Source organism: Notamacropus eugenii, chromosome 5 (assembly GCF_028372415.1).
Source record: "Notamacropus eugenii isolate mMacEug1 chromosome 5, mMacEug1.pri_v2, whole genome shotgun sequence".
NCBI classification, from domain to species: domain Eukaryota; kingdom Metazoa; phylum Chordata; class Mammalia; order Diprotodontia; family Macropodidae; genus Notamacropus; species Notamacropus eugenii.
Genome location: NC_092876.1, coordinates 110,220,562 through 110,245,417, shown reverse-complemented (window position 1 = coordinate 110,245,417; position 24,856 = coordinate 110,220,562). Strand labels below are relative to the sequence as shown.

At 36.7% G+C, this 24,856-nt stretch overlaps 1 protein-coding gene across 5 annotated transcripts in view; it reads left to right on the top strand.

The window, feature by feature from the left end:
• Positions 1-24,856, top strand: part of LRCH1 (leucine rich repeats and calponin homology domain containing 1) — a 240,975-nt gene that overhangs the window by 130,192 nt on the left and 85,927 nt on the right. For all 5 annotated transcript variants that reach the window (XM_072610573.1, XM_072610571.1, XM_072610575.1 and 2 more), the window contains exon 3: positions 17,204-17,330. In XM_072610573.1, coding sequence (XP_072466674.1) covers positions 17,204-17,330 — 127 coding nt within the window. The remainder of the gene's footprint in view (positions 1-17,203; positions 17,331-24,856) is intronic.

The window sequence follows — 24,856 nt, the reverse complement described above, 5'->3', positions numbered from 1 at the left end:
AGGAGACAGAGAATAGATATGTGCACATGTGCAGACTTGTTAGCTGGTATGGATTTTTTGAAATTAGCAACGTGAATTAGTCTCTTGCATAGACTCGTCAGCTATGAGATTATAATTAAAAGTCCCCTATCACATTCCATACCCATTAAGGCAGTTCAAAATCCACAAAAAGAAATGTACTATTTTTTCCCCATAAGCCAACATAAAAAGCTTCGTAAGTTTCCACATTTTGCCCTTTGATTATTGTTCACTCATTCTCATTCCTTCTATATCTTTAAAATACCTCTGATGGCAAAAGATTCATAAGAGATAAAATTGTTGCACTGTGGGATCTTGACTTGAAAGATTTACCTTCATGTGGAAGGTAAATATGCATATTCTACTTTGCAGACTCATTAGTGAAATTCTTCAAACTCCTATTTATAGAAAGACAGGTTTGGAAGCATAATAAAAGCCCAGCATCTTCTTGATACCATACTTGTATGGAGTAGGGGTTGGGGTTTGTAGTTATTATATGCAACAATCATGAAACTACTCATGAGAACCATTCTTCAGATGGTGGGAACCATTTGGGTAAGAACTTATCAGTCTTTGGATTCCTCATTTTAAATTGGGTTCTTATTAAGAAACTGTTTTACTTGTTTGTGCCTGCCTACCTTTCCTGGTGTGTATAGTTACCATGTTAGGGAAGGGGCAGGAATGGTAAGAAATGATAGGGCAGGACATAAAAGGGTTAGTGCAGTTCTATATAGGTTTGACACAAATTTGGTGTCATTATGTTTGAGTGAGGACTTAACATGTGAACCGTGTGTGTAATACCTGTCTTATTGATATGTTTAGTATTGATAATAATCACAGTAAGCAATCAAGTTTTAAGATGTTTTTCAGGTTTGCTTTATTTTCAGTGTCAAGAATAAGCATTTAAGTATCTTTAGGGCTCTTACGCTGCAACTGTTCATTCATTGATGCATTTTCAACTGTAGTGAAACATATGTCACAGTCATCTCTGTGGCAGGGACTAGAAAATTTCAGTACGTGATATTAAACATATCATCCTACCTCAGAAAGAGTGTTTTTGCTCTGAGAACTCATAGAAAGGAAGTTTTGATAGAAATAATTGAACCAAGAATTTCACTGCGTATCAAAAATTTAAACAGCTTTTTCTCCAGGGAGGGTGTGTCAGGAGAAGAATAAATGCATATTTTGTTGCAGTTGACCTAGAGAAGATTAAAGGGACTCAGATGTTTCGGGACAAAAGATACGATTGTTCAAGGAGGGCAAGATCATTCTGATGGCATGTTTTTTGTCTCTTCTTGCATGGAGCACCTTGTGAGCCCCATGTGACTAAAAAAGTTCCACTTGCTCCTTAGAAGTGGACGATGTACTGTAGCCACTATTTATTTTGGCTACTCCCCCACTCTTGATTTCATGAGAGTAATCCATGTTTCTGCTGCTCATTTTGGCAGTTGATTACTGACAGATGAGTATCTGGAGATAATTTAGAAGATTGAATTTCTTTATTCTGCATTAGCAATTCATTCAACTTTTCATAGCTAGACAATCCTGGCTTCACTAACCCACCAGCTTCACTGGCAAGAGAAAGAGCAGCTCAGGCTAACCCAATGAAATAAAGTGCCCAGAGAATACAAACAAAAGACATAGACCCATTTTCCATTAGCAGATCTGCTTGATTTGGACTCTGTGGAGCAGCATGCCTCCACTATGAGAAGCTGATTACCTGACATCTTATCATAATGCAGATTGCCTCAGTTTTTGATACTCAGCACCTTCCCATCTAAAAACTGGGACAATTAACTCTTTTACCCCATATATTTCTTGAAATACAGCATTGGAAACCCAGACTTTGATAAAGCCTATTGGAATTCAAATGGAGCTCCTTGACCATGTCTTAAACTCAAATCACTCTGACTTTCATTGATTGGCCAACAGTAGGTCGCAGCTCAAGCTTCAGTTGGTCATTGTTTAGGTTTTAATGGCTCAGAGTCAGTGTAAATAGCAGTTGTTTCTGTTTTTTCAGAAGCTTTGAAAGTCTTCCTCTCCCAGATTTATTTATTTATTTTTTTACTAGATAAAAGAGGCAATTTTTTTGCCTCATTTTTTACCTACCTTTAATCATTGAATAGGAAATGCCTCAGACACACTGACACCTGGGAAGAACCTTAGCTTAATAAGACCAAGGTCTCCCATTGCATCTGGGGCCATCTCCAGTCATTGTGACATTTATCTGACCACTAGACCCAGATGTTTCCAGAGGAGAGAGTGAGGCTGATGACTTTGCACAGCCCTGCCTCACTTAAATCCAATTCACTTGGAAGTCAAGACATCACCTTAATGATGTCATTGGCCTTCTTCAGAAATGAAGAACAACATCAGCTCCCTCAGTTGCATCTCTCTCCTGATTGGAGGACTAAGGGTTGGAATAATAAACTTAACAGCAAGGACCCCGACATACACAGGAAGGCCTGCTGTATGGCTTCCTAAATCTACTTTTCTAAAAGGAGAGCAACTTTTGAGGGGTCAACAATCTACTCTAATCAAGCACATGCATACACTTAGTTCAGGGGAAAAAGTCAGCACCCTGAACTTCAGGAAAAATATGAACAGAAATAAAGACCAACAGACAGGGCTTCCAAGTGTCTGTCCATAAGCAACATATACATTACAAATCAACAGACAGGTCCAACTGTCTGACTATCACATACACACATAGTTACCAGAGAGAGAAGCACCACCATCTGGGTTTTCAAAGTCAGGGGTTTCCTTTACGGCTTCCCAGAGTCTCATCTGGCACATGAACCTTCTTCCAAAAACTAAGCCCCAAAGTAAGACCTCACCTCAGAGTATTTACACTTTTCGGATCTGGAGAGCAGGTGCTTCAGTAGAAATTAATGAAAGGTATTGAGGCCTATTGCAAGGAAGATCTTTAACTCTTCCCCTCCCACATCATTAACCTTAAATTATCATTAGACAACCCCTTCCCAAAGCCTTCTTTAATAGGAGGCTCAGAGCTTCTCCATCAGTAGCTCTATTTGGTTTCAGCTACACAGAACATCACACCCTCTCAGTTTTTCTGCTTCTTTTTGTGTGCTGTTTACCCCCATTTAATTGTAAGCTCCTTGAGGACAGGAACCATCTTTTTTTTCTTGTGTCCCCAGTACTTTGTACAGTGCCTGGCACGTAGTAATAAGCATTTAGATTTATGATTAGTAGTATAACAATCCTTTATCATAAGTTGGATAAACATTATTTTTCCCATTTTAGAGTTTAGGAAACTAAGATTTAGAGGTTGTGACTTATCCAGGGTTCCACAATAAATTAGTGGCAGTTAAAGCTTTCAGATTGACTCTATTCAAAATTTAACATACTCAAAACAATTCTTTTCTCTCCAAATAATATCCTTCTCCTAACCTCTCTGTATCTGTCATCACCAGTTTTTCACTTATATAACTTTAAAATCTCAGTCTTCTAAGATTTTGCCTTCCACTTCATCCTCTTTATCCAGTCAGTCATCAAGCCCTATTAACTGTTCCATATCCATTCATGGTCTGTTTCTCTCGTCTCCACAATATGGGACCTGATCACTTCAAAACTATCCTCTTCTACTCTGTTCTTGCCGAATTCATCCACCTAAAACATCAGTTTCATTCCATTCAATTTAGCAAGCATTTATTAAGTGACTACTGTGTGCTAGGCATTCAGTGCTTGGGATACAGAAAACATAAATGAACCTTTATGGAGGCTTTAATGAGCCTTCATTTTATTTGAGGGAAACAGTTTGAATACAGAAAATTAAATACAAAATAGGGTCACTTTCTGTGAGAAGAGTGCTAGTTGATACGGTCCTTTAAGGTTTTCAAGGTGCTTGTGTGCATCATCTCAAATGATTCTCACAACAACCCAGTAAGGTAGCTGCTATTTTTATTTCCATCTTATAGATATGAAAACCAAGGAAGTGGCTTGCTTAGGGTCACACAGCTACTAATAAGTCTGTTACAAGTATTTGAGCTCATGTCTTACTGAGGCAAAATCTGACACTGTCCAATAAGTCATTAGCACCAAGGAGGGTCAGGATAGTCTTCCTGTAGACTGGGGCACTTGAACTGAGAGTTTTGAAAGAAGCAGTGGATGAGATGGAGGTGGAGGTGAAAAACTACACTATGGGAAAGGCACAGATATAATTCTGAGATTATCTTCTTTTATGTCTTGAACTTAGCACTGTGTTTTTCACATAGTACATAAATTCTTTTTGATTGGTTGTGAACCTTGGCAATTAGAAGGATGGTAGTGTACTTACTAGAAAAAAGAGAAATTAGGGAAAGTAGAGGATTGGCGGGGCAGGATATAATATTTTGAACATATTGAATTTTATTTGCCTATTGAATATTCATTTGAAAATGTCTAATAAGTTGGTCATGTGGGACCATTCAAGAAGTAGACATGGATATAACAGTCATCTGCATAGAAGAAATGATTGAACCAATGGAAACTGAGGATATCAAGAGAATTTAGAGAGAAAATAGGGCCCCTGTTGAAGACCTGGGATATACTATACTTGGAGGTAATGAAATCATAGATTTAAAGCTGTAACAAACCTCAGGAGCCATGTTGTCTAACCCTCTCATTTTATAGTTGAGGAAACAAACCAAGATTAAATGACTTGCCCAGTATCACCAGGTTATAAGGGTCAGAAGTAGGATTTGAATTGAAGCCATATGATTCCAGAGCAAATAAGGATGATGACCAAGCAAAGGAGTTTGAGAAGGAGGGGCCACAGGGTTAGGAGAGGAACCAGGAATGAATGGAAACCAAGAGAGAGAGTGTCTCGGAAGAAAGAGTGGTCAACAGTGCCAAATGTTACAGGGAGGCTAACTGGCTTTTTGTCAGATAAGAAATTCATTAGTAACCTTGGAGAGAGCTATTTTACTTAAGTGATGAGGTTGGAAGGGTTGAGATATTTAAAGATGCAAAAAAGTGGAGGTAAACAATATATAGATGGCTTTTGTTTTTAGGAGCTTGGCTATGAAGGAAGGAGAGAAGTAAGGTGGTAGTTTAGGGGGATGGTTTCTCTTAAGGATCAGGGAAATCTCCACAAACCTCCCAAGGCTGTCCCACTTCCTAACGTGAGAAACTTGCCTCATATTTTATAAAGAAAAATGAGACCATTTGTGATGAGCTCTATTTTTTCCCCTGTTTTTCATTTCCTATCACTCAAATAGCATTCTGTCGCTGTCTCTCCTTTATTCTGTCTCACATGAGGAAGTAGCCTTTAAAAGGCTAACCCTGCTCAAGCAATCCCATCCCATCTCATCTCCAACAGATTTCCTGTTTCCTGGCTCATTCCCTACTTCCTGAAAGCATGCCCTTATCTCCTCTATCTTCAAAAAAGCCTTACTTAATCCTTCCATCTTTAATAACTGCTTTCATATATCTCTTCTGCCCTTTGTGGTTAAACTCCTTGAAAAGGTGGTCTACAATAGGTACCTCCATTTTATCTCCCCCCCTCTCTTCCTGACTCCTTACAATTTCAGCTTCTGACTTCATCGTTCCACCAAAACTGCCTTCTCTAAAGTTATCACTGATCTTTTAGCTGCCAGATCCAATAGGCTTTTCCATAGCCTTTGACGCTATTGATCCCCCTCTCCCACTTGACACTCTCTTCTCTCTGGGATTTCAAGACACCTGATCTCTTCATGCCTCTCTTACCACTCCTGCTCAGTGTCCTTTGCTGGATCCTCATCCAAATCACACGTTCTAACTACAGATGTCCCAGAGGGTCCTGTCCTGGGCTCTTTTCTCCTCCTAGCTTCCATGAATTTAATTATTGTCTCTATATCTATGATCTTTTTATTCTGCCTATCCTGTCTCTTTACTGACCTCCAGTCTTACATCGACAACTGCCTTTCAGACTTCTTAAACTGAATGTCCAGTAGACATTTTAAACTCAGATATCCAAGAAATATTTCATTAATTTCCCTCCTCTACCCTCCCTGCTACCTACTTTCCCCTTTTACTGTAGATAGTGATGTCATCCTCCCAGTCCCTCAGGCTTATAACCTTAGGTGTCATACTTGACTCCTCACTATCTCTCACCCTCAGTATCCAGCCTTCTGCCAAGGGCCTGTCTCTCACTTTTGCAACATTTCTTGAATACTCCGTTCTCTCCTCTGAAACCACCATGCTAGTCTCCTCGTTATCCCTCAGATCTCTCTTGCTTATTGTTGAGTACAAGCTTGTTGGTTTCCAGTGTCCTTCCATATTTTTCAACATCCAGCTCATCTCCCTTAATGAACTGTATAGTTAAAGCAATACTGAAAGTGGATTCCAAAGACCTAAATTCAAATGCTAGCTCTTCTGTTGTCTGTATTTGCAGTGGTGGACATCATGATGTAACTTTTGGGGTATCAGTTTCTTCTTCTATAAAATGTGTAGTTAGGATCAGAAGATAATTTTTAATGAGAGGTTTTTTTGCCTTTATTTGTATCCCCAGAATTTAATATAATATCTAGCACACAGTGATTACTTAATAAATATTTGTTGATTGTTTGATGATATATCAAGTCTGGAACCTAGAATCTAGGGGATTATTGATTTCTAAATCCCATACTGATCTCTTCCATAACCTTAGCTGCTTGCTGTCTGTACCGCTCTTTTTGGTAATTTATCGTGTTATAACTTGTGTTGTTATGTCGTCATACAGTATAAACTGTGCATATGCAGTTTATTTATCTCCTTAAATAGATTGTAAACTCCTGGTAGATCATATATAGTCATTTACCCTTCTCTTCACTCCTCCTTATCAAACACTAAGCAATTCAGTGGGAATTGAGTGATTGGGGAGATGAATCAAAGACCAAGGGACTTGAGATTTAATAGTTCTTCCACAGAAGAAAACAAGAATTGGATAAGTGTGGTACTGTTCCTTACCAGTGTCAAGAAGTGTAGTTATTGTGTCAAGGTGCAGCCATATAGTACCTAAAACCTTACAGGCAAGGATCTCAGCTAATTCTGTGTTTGGAACTTTCTCTCATAGAACTTTCTTTCTTGGAAAACTCCATAGTTTGGAAATAGAGCAATGGTCTGAATGGTAGACTGAGGAGGATAGAGACCAAAAAATTCAGAGCATTTCAGTTGAATGTGTGTATAATTTGAATGCTGATAAGACTTGGAAAAATATAGATGGAAGTGTGATAATTTATAGAATTGGGAGGGGACATGATGAGATGAATTCTAGCATGGCATAAAAAGTAATAGAAATTGAAAAGAGACTTTCCATGTCAAGGATCTCAACACAAAGTTGAATCTGCATTATTGCTGCAGATGAAGGGCAGTATTATCATACGAAACATAGTCCGCAGATTTAGAGCTTGAAGGGACTAAGAAGGTCCTCTAGCCTAGCCTCCTCATTTTATAGCTAAGGAAACTTGAGGCCCAGAGAAGTTCAGGGACTTGCCCAAGGTCAAACAAGTAGAAGCTGTAATTCTTATGGTTCGATGGCAAACCACCTTACTACCTGCCCTGCCACTGAGGCCTGGGGTCCACTGGGCCTTACCATTTGCTCTGCTCTTTTGTCCTCCAGATCCCCAGGTACTGCCATTTACATTAACAATCAAAGATCCCTGGGACCTCCCTTCTCCTCAGCTGGTACATCTAATGGACCATTGGACCTTTCCACCTACCTTGCAGTTGAATCCTCCCAAATGTCTTCTCTCTCAGTTAAAGAATCAGCTGTGTCACTTTTCTATTTGAATCCTCTTCATTTAGCAGTGTTTGGCAAGTACTTTAATCATTTTTTTTAAAAAAATGCATTCATTCTTTGTAGTGACCAGCTTGATTCCTGTAGAACAAACATGTACACGCCTCCTTTTGTGTCGGGGGAGGAGGTAGGGGTAGAAGGCGGGCTCGTGCTGTAATCACAGAATGTTGCATATGCTGTCATTTGTGGTTTGTTTCGTTGGTTTTTCTGGGAAAAAAATTCTTTTTTGCAAGGGTAGGTTTTTTGGGGGGAGGTAAGGGGAGCTGTTGTGGCAGTATATATCTGGGAAATAAAAGTGGAAGAAAGAAGTTTCAATAAAAAATTTTAAAATAATATTAAAAAGTAAAAGAACTTGAAGTCATGGTAGGCAGTCAGTCATCTGGCCAAAAGAGCTAGGAGGTTAATCCCCAGTGCAAATAACTTCTTTCCTGAATAATCAGCCAGTGTTTAATCTGTACATCAGTATTAAAGAGCGGCTGACTGTGCCTTAGATTTCTTGAAGGCTGAGTTAATACTTAGCCTCTTAATTAGTAACTGTTTCAACTATGCAGATCCAGAATATAAAACCACCGCTGTTCTCAAGGGCTTTGCTGGGAGGAGTGTCAGGTAAATTTTATTGCTAGGATTGAATAGTCATCTCCTATTTGACTTGAGAGCATCCTCTAGCAGCAATTGTTTTATTTCAGCTTTTGTAAGAAAAAGGGAATGTAATAATAAGTTCGGAACTAATTTAGGGGAAATAAAAAAAACCATTTTGCCTGGGGGAAAATATGGTCCATTTTGTCAGTTTGCCCTAAGGGAAGTAGGAAAGGAAATGAATTGACTAAATGATTGAGAAGGGGCAAGTTGTCACTGACTTTAATAGTGTGAAGTTTATTAACAACAAATATTTGTTGTAGTGGTTGCTGAAAGGCTTGGATGCAAAGTGAATTTAAATATTTTAAGCAGTAGTTTATTTATACTCTGGGAAGGTTTATGGACTGATACTGTGGGAAACTAGTTCTGTTGCAGCAGCCCAAATATGGTGCAGGTATGCACAGTGGAAAGGCTTGAGCAGCTCTAGTAATAAGCCTAAAGTTGGAGTTTCTTTAAACACTCAACTGTGCTTTGACTGTGAACTGAGTTGTTTTGTAAATCTGCTCTCTCTAAGCAAAGATATTGTTGTTTGATCCGAGATTCATTCCCAGGATGTACATTAGTTTTAAAGCACAGTTAAGTTTGACCCAGGTTGTCAAAATCACTCTGGTTCAAGGTGATACTAAAGCTATAGTTCTATATTTTAAGAAGAGAAGGAAGAAGAAAGGTGGGAGAGGAAGGAAGAGGGAAAAGGAGAGAGAGAGAGAGAGAGAGACAGAGAGGAGGGGTGGAGAGAAAGAGAGAGAGATGGAGTTTCAAAATTGTCTTACAAAACGGGAAATTTCAGTCAGTTATGATTCCTTTAACGTAAAATTCAAATTAAAGGCATTAAATATAATGTATGTAGACAATAACCATGTACATAATAATTATGGTTGATCTTTTTTGTCTTCATGCGTTTTAAAATAGCATTTGTCTAGAATTTCTTAGTTAACACCACTGAGTGTGGAAAATATAGTCTTTTTTAAATGTTGAATTAATTTTTAAGTATGGCATGGTTGATTATGGTATGGTTGTTGTCTTTCATTCTCAAGGAGGACCAAAATGACATCATTATGTTGAAGTCAAGGTACAGTGTGTGCAGATGTGGCAGATCAGATCAGTACAGGCTCAGAAGGCTGTAGCACAGGTCAGGCACAAATAGTCCACATAAGCATTTGGAGTGATGTCACTCAGTTTGCACATCTCATGTTTCTTTTGAACAACTCCAATTCTGCTTTGCTCATAGGACACAGTGCCTTCTTTGATGTGGGCGATCCTTTGCCAGTGTTTCCCATGTCACACAATTAATTCCAGAATTCTTCAGAGAGACATTGTGAGTGTCCTTGTATTGCTTCTTCTGACCCCTATGTGAGCACCTGCCTTGCATGAGTTTTCCGTAAAATAGTCTTTTAGGTAAATATATGTTTTGTACTACAACAACATGGCCAGTCTATTGGAGTCACATGAATGCTTGGCAGTTTCGCTCCAGAAAAGACCTAAGTGTCTGGTACCTTGTCTTGACAGTTATCTTCAGACTCTTCCTAAGATAATTCAAATGGAAGTGATTCAGTTTCCTAGCATGGCATTGGTAGATGTCCAGGTTTCACAGGCATACAGCAATGAGGTCAGCACAATGGCTCTGGAGTCTCCCAAACATTGCTTTCTTTATCACTTCATATAGAGATTCTCATTTTTCTCAAAATTCTTCAGTCATCATTTCTCATAAGAAAATGATACATACATACGTAAAAGCATTAAGATTAAAACAGTTCAAATATGATGGTGCCACAATTAGAATCATACACGACCTAGTAGCAGAGACATTAAAGGATCGCGGGTCTTGGAACACAATATATCAAAGAGCAAAAAAATTGAGGCTGCAGCTGAAAATATCATACCCTGCAAAATATTTTCCAGAATGAAAAAATGGACATTTGCTAAACTCTCAGACTTTCAAGACTTTGTTTTAAAAAAAATCCTGAACTTAATAGAAGATTTGACATACAAGAACCAAGAGAAATATAAGGTATATATCAAAGACTGATTGTAAGGGATTCATAAGGACAGACTATATTTTTATATATGTAAAATGTATGTCTAAGATTCCTATTAATAACTAGGTAGCTCATAAGAAAGATTGGGGTAAATCTGAGTATGGTATGAATTTAAAAAGTAAAACCATTTAGGAACAGCTAAGAAGAGTAATTATTTTATACAAATGAGATGCAAGCAGAAGAATTCAGAGGAATTAGATGGTGGAGGAGGGCTGGTAGTTCTGGTAACCTTTCATCGGAATGGGTTTAAGATACGTGTATATATATACACATACACATATAATGCATATATAGTTAGAAGAATATAGAACTCTTCTAAATTCAGAAGAAATAAAGTGATATGGTCATAGGGATGGGGGGGGAGAGGACAAGGGTGGGATCGTTAGAGGGAACATGAGGGAATAGGTAAAAGAAGGATATAGAAGGGTGTTTAGATTTATGGGAATGGGAGGATAGGGAAGGGATCCTTCGAGGGAGGGAGGCAAGAAATAGGAGGGGAAGATAGTGGGTAAAAGTAAAGTAGAGGAGGCAGGAGGGATAGAAAACAGGAGATACATACAACCATAAACAAAAATGAAAGATCAGAATAAGTTTGGGAAAGTATGTCTATGTATATGTATATATGTATGTATATGTATATATGTATAGCTATAGAGAAACATATCAATACATATCCATGTAGCATTCTGGGGGGTGCAGGGAAGAGAAAAAAAGAGCAAAGTAAAAATAGCGCACAGCAGAACAAAAGAAAACTCATAAGGAAGCAAAGAAAAGGAGGACAGTTCTTAACACAGCATGTATTATTTGTCATACAGGCTTTCTTGAAATGAAAATTTATTGTTACATATTTTGAATCCCCTCATGTTCTGCTCTGCACATGACATGCTTTTTTTCCTTTCTTTATATTTAAGGTCCAATATTTAAGTTTATGTTATTCTTTTGTTTCTTTTCTCTGTTCTGTATTTATGTTCTGGCCTTTGAGTCTAAAATAAAATTTAAAAAATAAAAAAAGAGAAAAGGACAAAGATGATTTAGCCAGTTTATAATTAAATTTATCCACCAGTGAAAAAGGAAAACATTATGGTTAGTGTTTAATTTAATATCACTTGACATATTCTTAGGAAGTTCAAACTAATTTTAATAATATCCTGCCAGGCCTAGAGGCCTGTGTGGGCTACCTGAGTCTTCTTACCTCACCTCCGAGGTCTTCGGTTGGCCAAAACCGGATGCTCATATGAGAGAAAGGACGTTCCAGAGTCGAACAAGGGTTGAGCTTTATTTCAGGGTCTCGGTTACAAGTGCAGGGGGGTCTTCCTTAGGAGGAAGAGGGGGAAATTTCCTAAGGAGGCTAGGATCTTAAGGGATTGGAAGTAGAAGTACAAGCGGGGAGAGAGGGGGAGGGGAGAGAGGAAAGAAGAGAAGCGGAGCCTACTGTCCTCTTGGCTCCTCACGTGCTAAGAGAGCTTTCAGGCTTCCTCAATCCTACTTAACCTTCAGCCGCATAGTTTGCATCTGAATACCGTGCTGTTAGGTAACTAGGTGTGCCCAGATCCGGGACAATCTCGAGGGCAGGGAGAGCTCTCTCCCATCACGTTTCTCACGGGAAGAGGCGGAAATACACGAGATAGCTCGGTTCACCTCGATTCCCAGCCGTTTCCTGGGGGGTCTCGTGAGAACTCTAAGATTTAGAAGTTCCCACCTTTACCCGCCCGAGACTGTCCACATGGAATTGAGCTTCCAATCCCAACAATATCCCATGTGTTACATAATTATTAAAGGATAGCTACCCTTTGAAATTGTGTAATATATTCTAAAGCTAAATTATTTAGTAAGTAAAGTGTAATGATTTTTGATCATCTTACTGATGCTTTCCTCTCTTGCTTGCTATGTATAAAGATGATCAGGCATACAGGTACACTTTGCTTTAGGGAACTAATGAATTTCCATTCATTTTTCACTCTAAAATGAATTTTTTAAAAGTGAACTCTGATTTCCCCTTTACTTTAACTGCGAAACAGAGGAGTTTATATTTGATCCTAGCTGTGCTTTAGGAAACTAATTTTGGTGGTATTATTGAAAAAAAAATTGGAGTGAGACATAGAGGCCAATTAGGAAGCCATTATACTAGTACAGGTGATAAAGAGATAAAGGGGCATAAATCTTCAATTATATTTATCTGTGTACAAATTTTTTCTCCCTTTTAGAATGTAGGCTCTTTGTGTACAAGGAGTAGGATTTTGTTTTTTGTTTTTTTAAAGTATGCTAGTACCTCTCCTAATGTCTTTGCAAGTAGCAAGTAGTTAATAAATGTTTTAACTTGAATTCTTTAATATTCTTATTCTTTTTAGAATATCTAAAAACAAAACACTCTATGAGTATTGCCTTATTCAAATCTTGACACATTATAACTGGATGAAATTATAAATAATTTTAAACATTTAAATTATATTTCATTATCATTCATTTCATTAAAAGAATGATCATTTGACTTCAGAGAAGCCTTTAGAGAAGTTCAGTGAAGGGTGCTAAGATAAATCACATCATATTAGAAATTTGCTTAGTATTGGCCTTTTGTCTCCCTCTGATGCAGATACAGCTAGGCTTTTCTTCAGAAAACAAGGTCTAAGAAGTATGATTTCATGGAAGCCTTGCATGTTACATTGTTCTACCCCTGTACGAAGGGCAGGATGTTGGCAATGCTTTTCTAGTCCTGGAGTTTTAGCTTCCCACCTGAAAAGACACCTGATTTCCCTCTACCGGGGATTTACCCTCTTCCTCCTAAAATCTACCTTCCAGCCCCATATGAGAAACTCCCCTCTCCTATCCCTTATCTGACTGAGAGCTGCATCTGGGGAAGTGCTCCAAGGTTAGCTGAATGACACACTTAGTCATATCAACACACATTTATTTAGAGATTACTATGTGAGGCACTATGCCCTCAAGGAGTTTACATTCTACTATGAGAGATAGCATGTAGATATATAAATATATACATAATATATAGAAAATGAAGTCAAAATAGTTTAGGAAGGGGGCCCTCTAGCATTTGAGGGTATCAGCAAAGATTTCATGTAGAAAGATGATGCTTAGGCTGTCTTAAAGAAAACCAGAGATGCCAAGATGCAGAGATGAGGAAATACATTCCAGATATAGGGAATAGTCAGTGCAAACATACAGAGGTGGAAGTTGGGGCTTCGTGTGTGCAGGGCAGTGCATAGACAAGCATGGCTGGCTCCACATATTATGTGAAGTGGAATAATGTATAAGAAGACTGGAAAGGTATCAAGGGACCAGGTTTTAAAGAGCTTTAAATGTCAGAAGAGTTAGTTTTTGATCCTAGACATAATAGGAAGCCAATAGAGTTTATTGAATGGGGAAATGGTCCCAATTAAATTGAGGAAAATATTACTCTGGGTATATAGAAGATGCATGGGAGTGGGAAGAGTCAAATCAGTAAGCATTTATTAAATGCCTACTATGTGCTGGGCACTGTGCTAACCTCTAGGGATACAAAACAGGGCAAAAAATAACCACTGCTCTCAGTCTAATGGAAGGTTGAGGTTTGAGGTAGTGAGACCAAATAGGCTATTTTAACAGTCTAGGCAAAATGTGATGAGGGCCTCCAGCTATGTAGTGATTATGTGAGTAGACAAGAATAGACATGCAGGAGATGGAGAGATAAAAACGATGAGCTTTGGCAATTGTTTGGATACATGGGGCAAGCAAGAATGAGTTGAGGAGACCATGATTATGAACCAGAAAGATGGTGCCTTAGACAGCAATAGGAAAGTCTGGAAGGCGAGTGGGTTTGAGGGCGAAGATAGTGAGTTCTGCTTTGGAATTAAAATTTGGGAAGATTATTGCTATCCAGTTTGATATGTCTAACTTGTAGTTGGCAATGTGAGAGTGGGAACTCCAAAAAGATATCTAGGCTCAATATATGTATCTGAGAGTCAACAGTATAGAGACAATCACTTTAATTAGGGGAGCTGTAGAAACTATCGAAACCTTGAATGTTACCAAGTGAGAGAATATAAAAAGAAGAGGGCCTGATCAGGGCCTGTAAGTAGTAATGTGTGTTCTTCCTTATGGCAGATCATACATACAATTTTCTAAGTAAGTAAGGGCTATAAAAGAAGAAGGAGCAGCCAGGAATTGGAAAAACCCTTGCCCTTTTTCTTCCTCCAAGGGACCATATTGGAGAGTTCCTATAAAATCGGATGAGATACTACATGTACAATGTTTTGCAATACAAAGTGCTTTATATAAATGAAACCTATTATTATTATCATTATTTAGAATTCAAATATATATATAAAGAAATTTAAACTATCACTTATTCAAATGATGGTGAATGTGAACCTTTTGGGGACTTTTTTTTTTTTTTTTTTTTACTGTCATGGGCTACTTAATCAAATCATCAGAATACCTAAAACCTGAGGCTACTAGAATGGAAATTATGATCTAATCAGAGATGTGGTAAAGGGGAGGTGTGAGTGGATAGATTGCTCCAACAATACGAAAGTCACATAGGAGTCAAGTACTGAGAACCTTTTTTTTATCTTTATGGGAAAGTGAGAGTGGGGATGAGATAGGTAAAAATATTCTTCATGTGTTCTGTTTTATACCTGACTGCCTGTTGAAATCAATGCCCTGCTAAGGTGCTAGATCTTCCACAAAGCCCTCCATGATTCTCCCAAGTGAAATTGATCCTTAAATTTTCTTAGAACATTTGTTGATCTCTTATTTGCCTTTCTCACATTCTGCCTTATATGTCATTTATATACATTGTTTTTATCTCCTGGTAAAGTAGAAGCTTTTAGAACCGTCTAAGAACTGCACTTCTCAGCATTCTTCCTTTCGTTTTCCATCACTCTGCCACTATCCTGCAAAATCTAAAGTGGGCTTTAAAGGCCTGAAGGCCATTTTGTATTTTTCTTTGTTTCATAGGCCACAGCCAAAGAAAGCACTCAGCTTCTGAAATGATTAGTTTCTCTGTACTTGGGGGATGTGGGTTATCAGGAAGCAGCCCCAGCCTGTTGCCAAAGCCTCTCTAGCACAGGAGAATCTGTCAGAGCTTTTGTTGTGATGGTATATGTAACCTTTGAGTGTCTAGGATCTTTGCCACACCACAGAATGATAACAAAGTAGGATTTGGTGGACACTTACAAGTTTTCTGACTGTGAAAAGCAGTGGTTGTAGTAGGAAGAGTGCTGAACTAAGTACTGAGAAGAGCTAGGTTCCAATTGTGGCAGGAATTCTGATTCCACTCTTTGTTAAGAATGTGATTTTTAACCATTTTTGAACTTAAATCATTAACATGCTAGGAGCAAAAAATGACTTCTTGATGGGGAGGAAGTTGAGGTAAATGACTGAGAATTGTGGATCATCTCTGGATTTTATTTATCCATGTTGTTTCCTGCTGCCTCATACAACTAAGTCAATTGTACAAAGTTGGCAGCCTGCTCCATTAGAGGGGAAGTTGGGCAAAGCATCTGGCAGGGAGAATGTCAGAGGAGGCCTCAGTGACCACTTTTGGGAACCAAAGAATTTCTCTTGTGGCAGGCATAATTTTTGCCTTCAGGTCATTTGGAGGGAGTTATTTTTCTTTTTAATGGTGTTTCTTTTGAGGCTCCAACATAGGTTTCAGCTGTGGTAGCTCATAGGATCATAGGTAGAAAGTTGGAAGAAAGGAGGAATCTAGGAGGCGCTTCAGTTAGACTCCTTCATTTTACAGGTGAGGCAATGACTTGCCAAAGGTCACATAGCTAGGACGTAGCTGGGGCAGGATTTGGATCCCAGTTCTTTGTCTCCAAATCAGGTGATTTTTCTCAATATATCAAAATGCCTCTCTGGTTTTAGGAGAGAACCTAGATCTTTGGTGTCTGAAATTAGCCTACTTTTCAGTGAACTCTGGTCCTTTCCTCACTATTTCTGACTTAGATGAAAAATTGTTTCCTTTTCTATATTTACTGAACATATTTGCTCTAACTTGAACTTTTCTTATGTAATCAACGAAAAACAGTATATACTACCTTCCTGTTGATATTAGTTGTTTGGATGTGCTGTCAAAAATGAGTGGAAGCTGATAAAATGAATTTTGTGTCTGAGAATAGCAGTGTTGCATACATAACCTGTATCAAACAATTTTAAAAATGAATGTTGGGGCAAAAAGGATGTTGAAAATTGTTTTTACATGTAATTGAAAAAAATAAAATATTGATTTTTTAAAAAAGAAAATAGCAATGTTGTTTTTTCAGTGTAGGAAGAAGAGATGATGATAGTTAAAAATGTATGTAACACTTACTGTATGCCAGGCACTGTATTTAGTGCTTTATAATTATTATTTCATTGGGTCCTCACAACAACTCTGTGAGGTAGGTGATGTTATTAGCACCATTTTCTGAAGAGGAGACTGAAGCAAACAGGGTCACACAGCTACTAAGTGTCTAAGGCCAGATTTGAACTCACATCTTTTTGATCCCAGGCTCAGCACTTTATCCACTATGCCACACCCCTCTAATGAGCTCCTAGTTGGTATTTAAATAAAACTTTTAAAAATAAATAGCTTTGACTTTGTCTTCTCAAAGTTATTCTTTCTCTTGAACACTTGCCATTTGAATTTTTAGCATATCCAGAAAAGATTAACTTTTCATTTTATAAACTGCTGCTTTCATTTCTAGATGATAATCCACATAAACATACAGCATAATGTGAGCTGTATTTTTTATTTGTATTATTCCATTTTTTGTTTCAGTCGCAATCAGCTGTCATCGTTGCCGGCCTGTCTGTGTGGTCTCCCTCTCAAAGTCTTAATTGCAAGTAACAACAAGCTTGGATCTCTTCCAGAAGAGATCGGTCAGCTCAAACAGTTAATGGAATTGGTACGTTACTATTTTGAATGTTGTGATATTTGGTGATTGCTGTTTTTACTAATTATAGCCTAAACAACGATGCGAAAGTTTCCTTGCTACAATCAGATATTCTACCATCTTTGGACATTGATTTCCTTGAGCCCTTTTAAGAAAGCAGATATTAAATTTAAATCCAGTCATCTTTTGCCTTAGTGGAGAAGATATTGTCATTCATTAAAGAAGCTGATGAGTTTTTTAGATTATTTTAAAGGTCAAAATAGTTTATAAATCATTTAAATACAAACTTATCTTCTCCATAAATATACAAATCAAGGTCATATCTTGTTTGTATGTAATTATGCTAGGTGACAAAAAGACAGCTTTAGTTACCATCGGATTTTTAAAAATCAGTTTCCCCCCAAATTTCTAAAAAATCTGAAAGTTAAAAATTAAAAATCAAATTTTAAGTAAAAAAAAAAACAGCTGAAATGTAACAGTGCAATAAAGACTAGAGCCAGTGGGTAGGAGTAGACTGTAGGGATCTGAGGCCAGGTTAGAAGTGTAGTACCATATTGTCAGTTCTCTACTTTCTCTTAAGAAGTTTCCAGAGAGAGAGCTACTCATCTGAAGGTAGCAGAATGCAATGGAAACATTTATAGCTTAATAATCAAAGAACCTGGATTCAGATCTAAGCTCTGCCATTTACTATGTGACCATATACAAGTTACTTAACCTGTGTCAGTTTCCTCATCTGTAAACAGAGACAGTTGTGTTCCATGACTCCCAAGGGACTTTGCCTCGCTAAGTCTATGATCTGTGAGTGAATTTGAATGAATGAATACACAGAGGCTCAACTTTACTTTGAATCATAGTTGTTTCTAAGTTTACTAAAGAAGTTGCTCTTTTTACCTTAAGAAGCAAGCAGAAGTCAAAAGAACTCAATTAGTTGATTTGAATAACTTGAGAAACAACATTTAATGAACACAGCAGGGATATCCTTTGTAAGAAGTTGATAAATGGTCCATAAGGTCTGATGTTAAAAAAGTGATTGTTGGGGGACTGATAGGTTAGATTCTCCTGTTATTCAGGTTTCATACCTCCACTATCAGAAAACTCATGAGGTTAATTTGGGATCCTTAGATAATTCACAGTGTCATGCAATAGAATTAGGGCAATAGAATTGTGTCATCTAGCATTTGTGCTTTTGGATATGCCAGTTTATATTATGCTGAGTATACGTAGAGTCCCAGACCATAGGAAGAGTCCTCAAACTCAAGAAGCTGAGGCATTTCCTGAATACCTTGTCAGCTGTTGTGCAGGCATAAGCTCAGTGTTGTATGAACGTTGCTTCTCTTTCCAAGCCAGTCTGTAAGTATAAAGTCAGTGAGTGCTATAGGGACAGTCCTAACATCATCCTCTATGAAACGGAGGTGCCAACAATGAGCAGAATATGCAGGAACGCAAATGTGCCATATTTCCTACTCAGCTCTAGAGCCCTAGGTTTGCTAAGTTGTGTTTTGGCTAATAAAAATTATGTAGAGATATCTCAGGGTGCTATTCCAATGCATTCTCTTTCAGTAGACCTGGAAAAATCTAATCTCAGTAGTTTAAATGTGGCAAAAATAGCAAAGACAAATCAAGCAAGGAAATGTTTCTTAGACCTCTTTCCCACCCTATGCACAAAAAAGTGGGCCATCTCCCAAAGACTCCCACACCACTGTGTAGGAAACGTGCTTTAGACTCTTACAGCTCCGTCTCCCAGCAAACAGTTCATAAGACCTGATGTTCATAACTCTAACCCTATATTTCATTCCTCTGGTTCTGCTGGCTAGGTCCTGAGCCCTACCTTCTCTATCCTTAGCCCTGTCTTCTCAACCCTCATTCCCTGCATTTCTTCCTTCTAAAGATGCTGTTTGTTGCTGCTTTTTACCAAGTCACTGTTGCCATGGGCTGGAGCTATGGCTGGTGCTTTTTCCCTGAAGGAGTCTTAGGGTTCTTTTCTAATACTTTTCCAGGAATCATCAGCCCGTTTTCACCTCTGCTTAGTCAGGCCTACACAAGTGTGGCTGACGGAGTTTTCACTTATGCAGCTGTTACAATTTTACCTACTCACCTTGCTGCCTTTCCTCCCTAGCCCCATATAGAAAAAAGTAGCTGGCCCAGGGTAAGTTCCTTTCACTCCTTCCCTGTCCCAGAATACAGGTTATGTACAACACTCCCATGCAGTATACACTTCCTCCTGAATTCTTCTTGTACTTAGAATAATTGTATTGCTTTTTATTTGCCCTTTCAATTCCCATCACACCCTGGGCCGATAGTACTGAGGCCACGTAAATAGACTTGAATTTTAACACATTTCCAGGAAGTACTTAGCAGCCCCAGAGTGAGAAAGGTAGACATGCCCTATATTCCAGTACTAAGTCCCTGTTTTCCTTAAACTCTCATTCCAATGAAAAATTTGCAATCTCTAAAAATCTTACTAGATATATAGGTATAGTATGTAGGTGTACAGTACCTAGGTATACATCAAAACATTCATTAATTTATACATAGCATATATACTAAGTAATTATCCTAGATCTATAAGCTGCCTACACACAATTAGTACACAGCATCCAATATTAGAGTTGTATATAGTATACTGGATATGTCAGTCACGTATACTTCATAGCAAAGTTGCATACATTAAACCAAATGCATTATGTGTAAATCCATAGCACCTAACGTCGCCTAGTGGAATTGAGTCTTTTATGCAGTTTTGTAGTTAGTACAGACATTGTATTAACCACCTGTGATTATTAGTATTGGTCCCCACATATACGCATGTTTGATCTTGTGTTTCTTTTGAAATCTATTTTTATCCCTTAGCTTAATAGAACTTGAATTGTGGTTCTTTCACCACAAAGTCGGCTCTCCTTAATTGGAAACTACAGGAAAAAAAAACCCTGAACATTTTCTCATACATTTCTTCCATCTCTGACTTGTTGCTTGAAATAATATAGTCACTGTAATTAATTGTGTCAAACTTTTTAGCAAACATTTGAAAGAAAATGTCTGCATAGCTTCCAGTAATAATGTATTTATGATAAGAAGCTTCTATATTAGGATTGTCCCAGTCCTTATGAGCAGTTAATAGACTTAAAGAGTTTTCTTCCTGCCCTACCCCATATTGACATACTTCTTTTAAAAAGTGATAATGATTTTTTTTGTTTTTATATTACAAACATTTCCAGATTACTCCAACTTGCTGAAAGGTCTCTTGTAACAAAGTAAAATGGTTAAGTAAAAAGTACAGTGATCTCATCTGAAACTGCATGCAACATTTCACATCTGTAGCACTTCCACCTCTGTTAAAAAAAAGTAACAGAAATATATATATTTTTCTCCCTCCTACTCCCTACCATTTTGGGTAACAAAAGGAGGGACAAACAAATCTCTTCTAACAAATATGTGTAGTCAAGCAAAACAAATTCTAACTCCATCACTTCTTTGTAATGGTTAGCTTTTTTTCCCCCCATGGTTCCCTGGAATCATGAATGCTCATTGTATTGATCTTATTTCTTACAGCTTTCAAAGTTATTTGTTTTTACAGTATTTTTATTGTATAAAATGTTCTCCCGGTCCTGCTCATTTCTTTCTTTATCAATTTATAAAAGTCCTCAGAATGGTTCATTATTCATAATATTGATGTTAACCTAATTTTTATATGGTTCTGCTTCCATCACTCTGTGGAAGTTCATTTAAGTCTTTAAGACATTTTCTGTGGTTTTTTGAAACCTTTTTCCTCATGTTAAACTACAAAAGTACTTCATCACGTTCTTGTACCGTATCTTATTCAACTATTCTTCAGTTGACGGACATCCCCTTAGTTTTCCACCTTTTTACCACCTTGAGAAGAGCTTCTATTAAAAAAAAAAAAACAACATAAAGGACCTTTTCTTCTTTTTTAAATCTCTTTAATGTGCAGGCCTAGCATTAGTATAGCTGGGTATTATTTAATATCTTTTTGCTGTAATTGCAAATTACTTTCCAGAAGGAGTGTATCCATTGACAGGTGGATAAACAGTACACCACTATGCCAGTTTGCTCCTAGTCTGTCAGAAACATTTATCATTTTCCTTTTTTGTCATCTCTGCCACTCTGATGAGAGTGAATTGCTTTAATTTGCATTTTTCTAATTGGTAGTGATTTGGAGCATGTTTTCATAGGGTTGCTAATCTCCTGGATTTTTTTCCTTTGAGAAATACCTTCTCCTATCATTTAATAATTTATCAACCAGCAAATGGCTCTTTCTCTTAGTTCCTTATATATTTTGTGAATGAGACCTTTTTCATAGAAACTTACTGTAAAGATTTCTCCCCAGTTAATTGCTTTCCTTTTTAATCTTGGCTTTGCTAGATTTGTTTATGCAAATCCTTTTTAATTTAATATAATCAAAACTACCCATTTTGTCTTCTGTCAGTCTCTATGGTCCATGTTTAGTCAAAAAATTTTCTATCCTTACACCTGACAGGTAAAAATTTCTTTGTTTCTCTAATTTGTTTATGATAGGACCTTTTATATCTGGATCAACTAACCATTTGGAACTTGTCTTAGTATAAGATGTTGGTCTACATCTAATTTCTTTCATATTGCTTACCATATTTTCCATCAGCTTTTATCAAATAATATGTTCTTATCCCATAACTAAAGTCTTTCTGTTTATCAAATACTAGGATGTTAGATACATTTGCTTCTGTTTGTTGTGTTCTTAATATAATGTCTCTACTTTTTGACAGTACCAAATGGTTTTTAATAAATTACTGCTGTATTATATACTATATAGTATAATTTGACATCCAGCATGCTAGGTCCCTTGTGTTTACATTTCTTTTCATTATTTCTCTTGAGATTCTTGACCATTTTCACCTTCCATATGGATTTTTTTTTTCTGGTAATCTTTTAGTATGATTGGTATAACATTGAGTAAATAAATTAATTTATATTGTCATTTTTATTAAATTGGCTCACCATAACTATCTATCAGCAGTTAATATTTTCCCAATTATTTAGAGCTATATTTATTTCTGTAAAAAGTATTGTAGTGTATTTTTATAGTTCTTGTGTGTATCTTAGAAGATAGATTCCCAATTACTTTAAGCATTCTATAGTAAATCTAAATGGAATTTTTCTATCTCTTTCCTATTAGAAATATTGATACTTTATGTGGATTTATTTCATGCCCTATAAGTTGGTTCAAATAATTTTTTCATTTAATTTTTATTGATTTTTTATAGAGTTCTTCAAGTACAACAACATATCTTCAAAAAGTAATGATTTTTTCCTTCTTTACTATGGTTATTTCTTCAGTTTCCTTTTTTTTTTTTTTTACTTCTTGCCAAAGCCAGCATTTTTAGTACAATGTCAAGTAGAAGTGATAGCAATGGAAATTCTTGTTTCATCCCTGAATTTATTGGAAAATATTCTAGCTTATCTCCATTATAAATAACAGTGGATCTTGGTGTTAAACATAAACTGTTTCTCATTTTAAGGAAACAGTCCTATTTCTGTTTGTTTTAGCAGAAAATGTATTTTGTCAAGCCTTTTGCATCTGTAGATATAATCATGATTTTTTTTTATCATTAGTATAGTTAATTGAGCTTATAGTTTCCCTGATATTAAACCAATCCTGGCATCAACCCAACCTGGTCATAATTATATATATAGTCTTTGTGTTGTGTTTTTTTAGCCTTCTTGCTAACATTATATTTAAGATTTTAAAGGAAAAAAAGCAGCTTGCCTGCAAGAAAAAATAGAATTCTTTAAAGGAAATGATATATTTTTAAAAGGTATTATAAAACAAATGTGAGGTATAAAGCATTGGGGAAAGGATCAGCAGCTTAATAGAAGACATATAAAACCTTATCCTAGTAACAAACTCCCTAAAAATAAGAATAGACCAAATGGAAATTAATCACTTCAGGATTCAAGAAAAATGTTTAAAACAAAGTTAAAAGAATGAAAGACTAGATCAAGGAGAGGTAACTTACAAATCAATAAGGTTAACTGAAAACAATGGCCAAAAAAGAAACTGGATATCATACTTCAAGAAATTATTAAAGAAAACTGGCCATACATATTAGAACCGGAAGGCAATTTGGAAATAGAATCACTGATCACTTTCTGAAAGAAATCCCAAAATTAAAACTCCCTGGCATGTCATTGCCCAAATCTAGAACTTGAGATAAAAAGAAAAAAAACCACAAGCATTTAGAAAGACAGAATTCAAATATCGAAGAATCACAATCAGGATCACGTAAGATTTTGCCACTGTCATGGCAAAGGAAAGAACATGAAATAAGATCATCCGAAAGATAAAAAACAAAAGTCCACAATCAAAAATAACTTACCTGGAAAATTCGAGTAGAATTCTAGAGGGGAAAACAAATGGATCTTACATGAAATAGATTTTCAGATATTCTTGATTTAAAAAAAAACAGCTGAAATGAAACTTTGAAATATAAATATGTAGTTGAGAGAAAAACAAAAAGTAGATAATCAGAAGGGAATTTATAAAGATGAAATGTTTATATTCTAATGGGATTAATCTTAAACGATTTCTTTCAGAATCCTAATATCACCATGTGTCATAGAAGTGGTTAAATATACAGAAGACCTGTATATATTTTTGTTTTGTTTTGAAGATGTTATAGGGGAGAAATAAAAAGGGAAGAGGATACTTTAGGGAAAAAGGGAAAAAGGGAGAAAATGTAGAGGAACTTGTTAAAATACGTAATCCTGTTAAAATACATAATCCGGTTGTATATGCAATGCATGTAAACATAGAAGTAATGGGAGGAGCAGGCATCACTTGAACTTCACTTTCATCTAAACTAGACAAAATGGAAGAGCATATTAACATACACACCTACACCCAAATAAAGAGTTTAGTGTAGTAATATATTGAACTCAACCAGGATAGAAATAGGAACTGGGAAAGAGGGAAGGGAAACATAATAGAAGGTGTGTATATTCTGGGAAGGATTTGTCATTAGTAAAAAAAATCTTAAGCTTGGGCGAGGAGCTAGTAAAGAGAGACTGAAGGAAAAATGAATGACTAATAAGGATATAAACAGGGAAAAGAGATATAAGTAAGGATATAAACAGAGAAGAGAAAAAAATGGAGGGAAACAAAAATTATCATAATTTTGAATGTGAATGGGATGTACTCAGTCCATAAAGTGGAAGAAGTTACCAGAGTGGATTAGAAAACAAAATTCAACAATGTACTGTTTATAAAAAATATACTTGAGACATAAAGACATGGAATTAAAATAAGGGACTGGAGCAAAACCAGTTTTGCCTCAACTGAACAAAAAAAGCAAAAGTACCCCTAGATAAATCTAACAAAATAAAGTAACAAAAAAGATGCCAAGGACCTGAATAGAATTTTATAAAAATTGTTTTTTTATGATGTACGTCTGGTAATTATTGAATAGAAACATAAAGGAATATACATATTTATCAGCTCACAGACAACAGAAACAGTATACTTCTGGGATCATCTTCAAAACTTT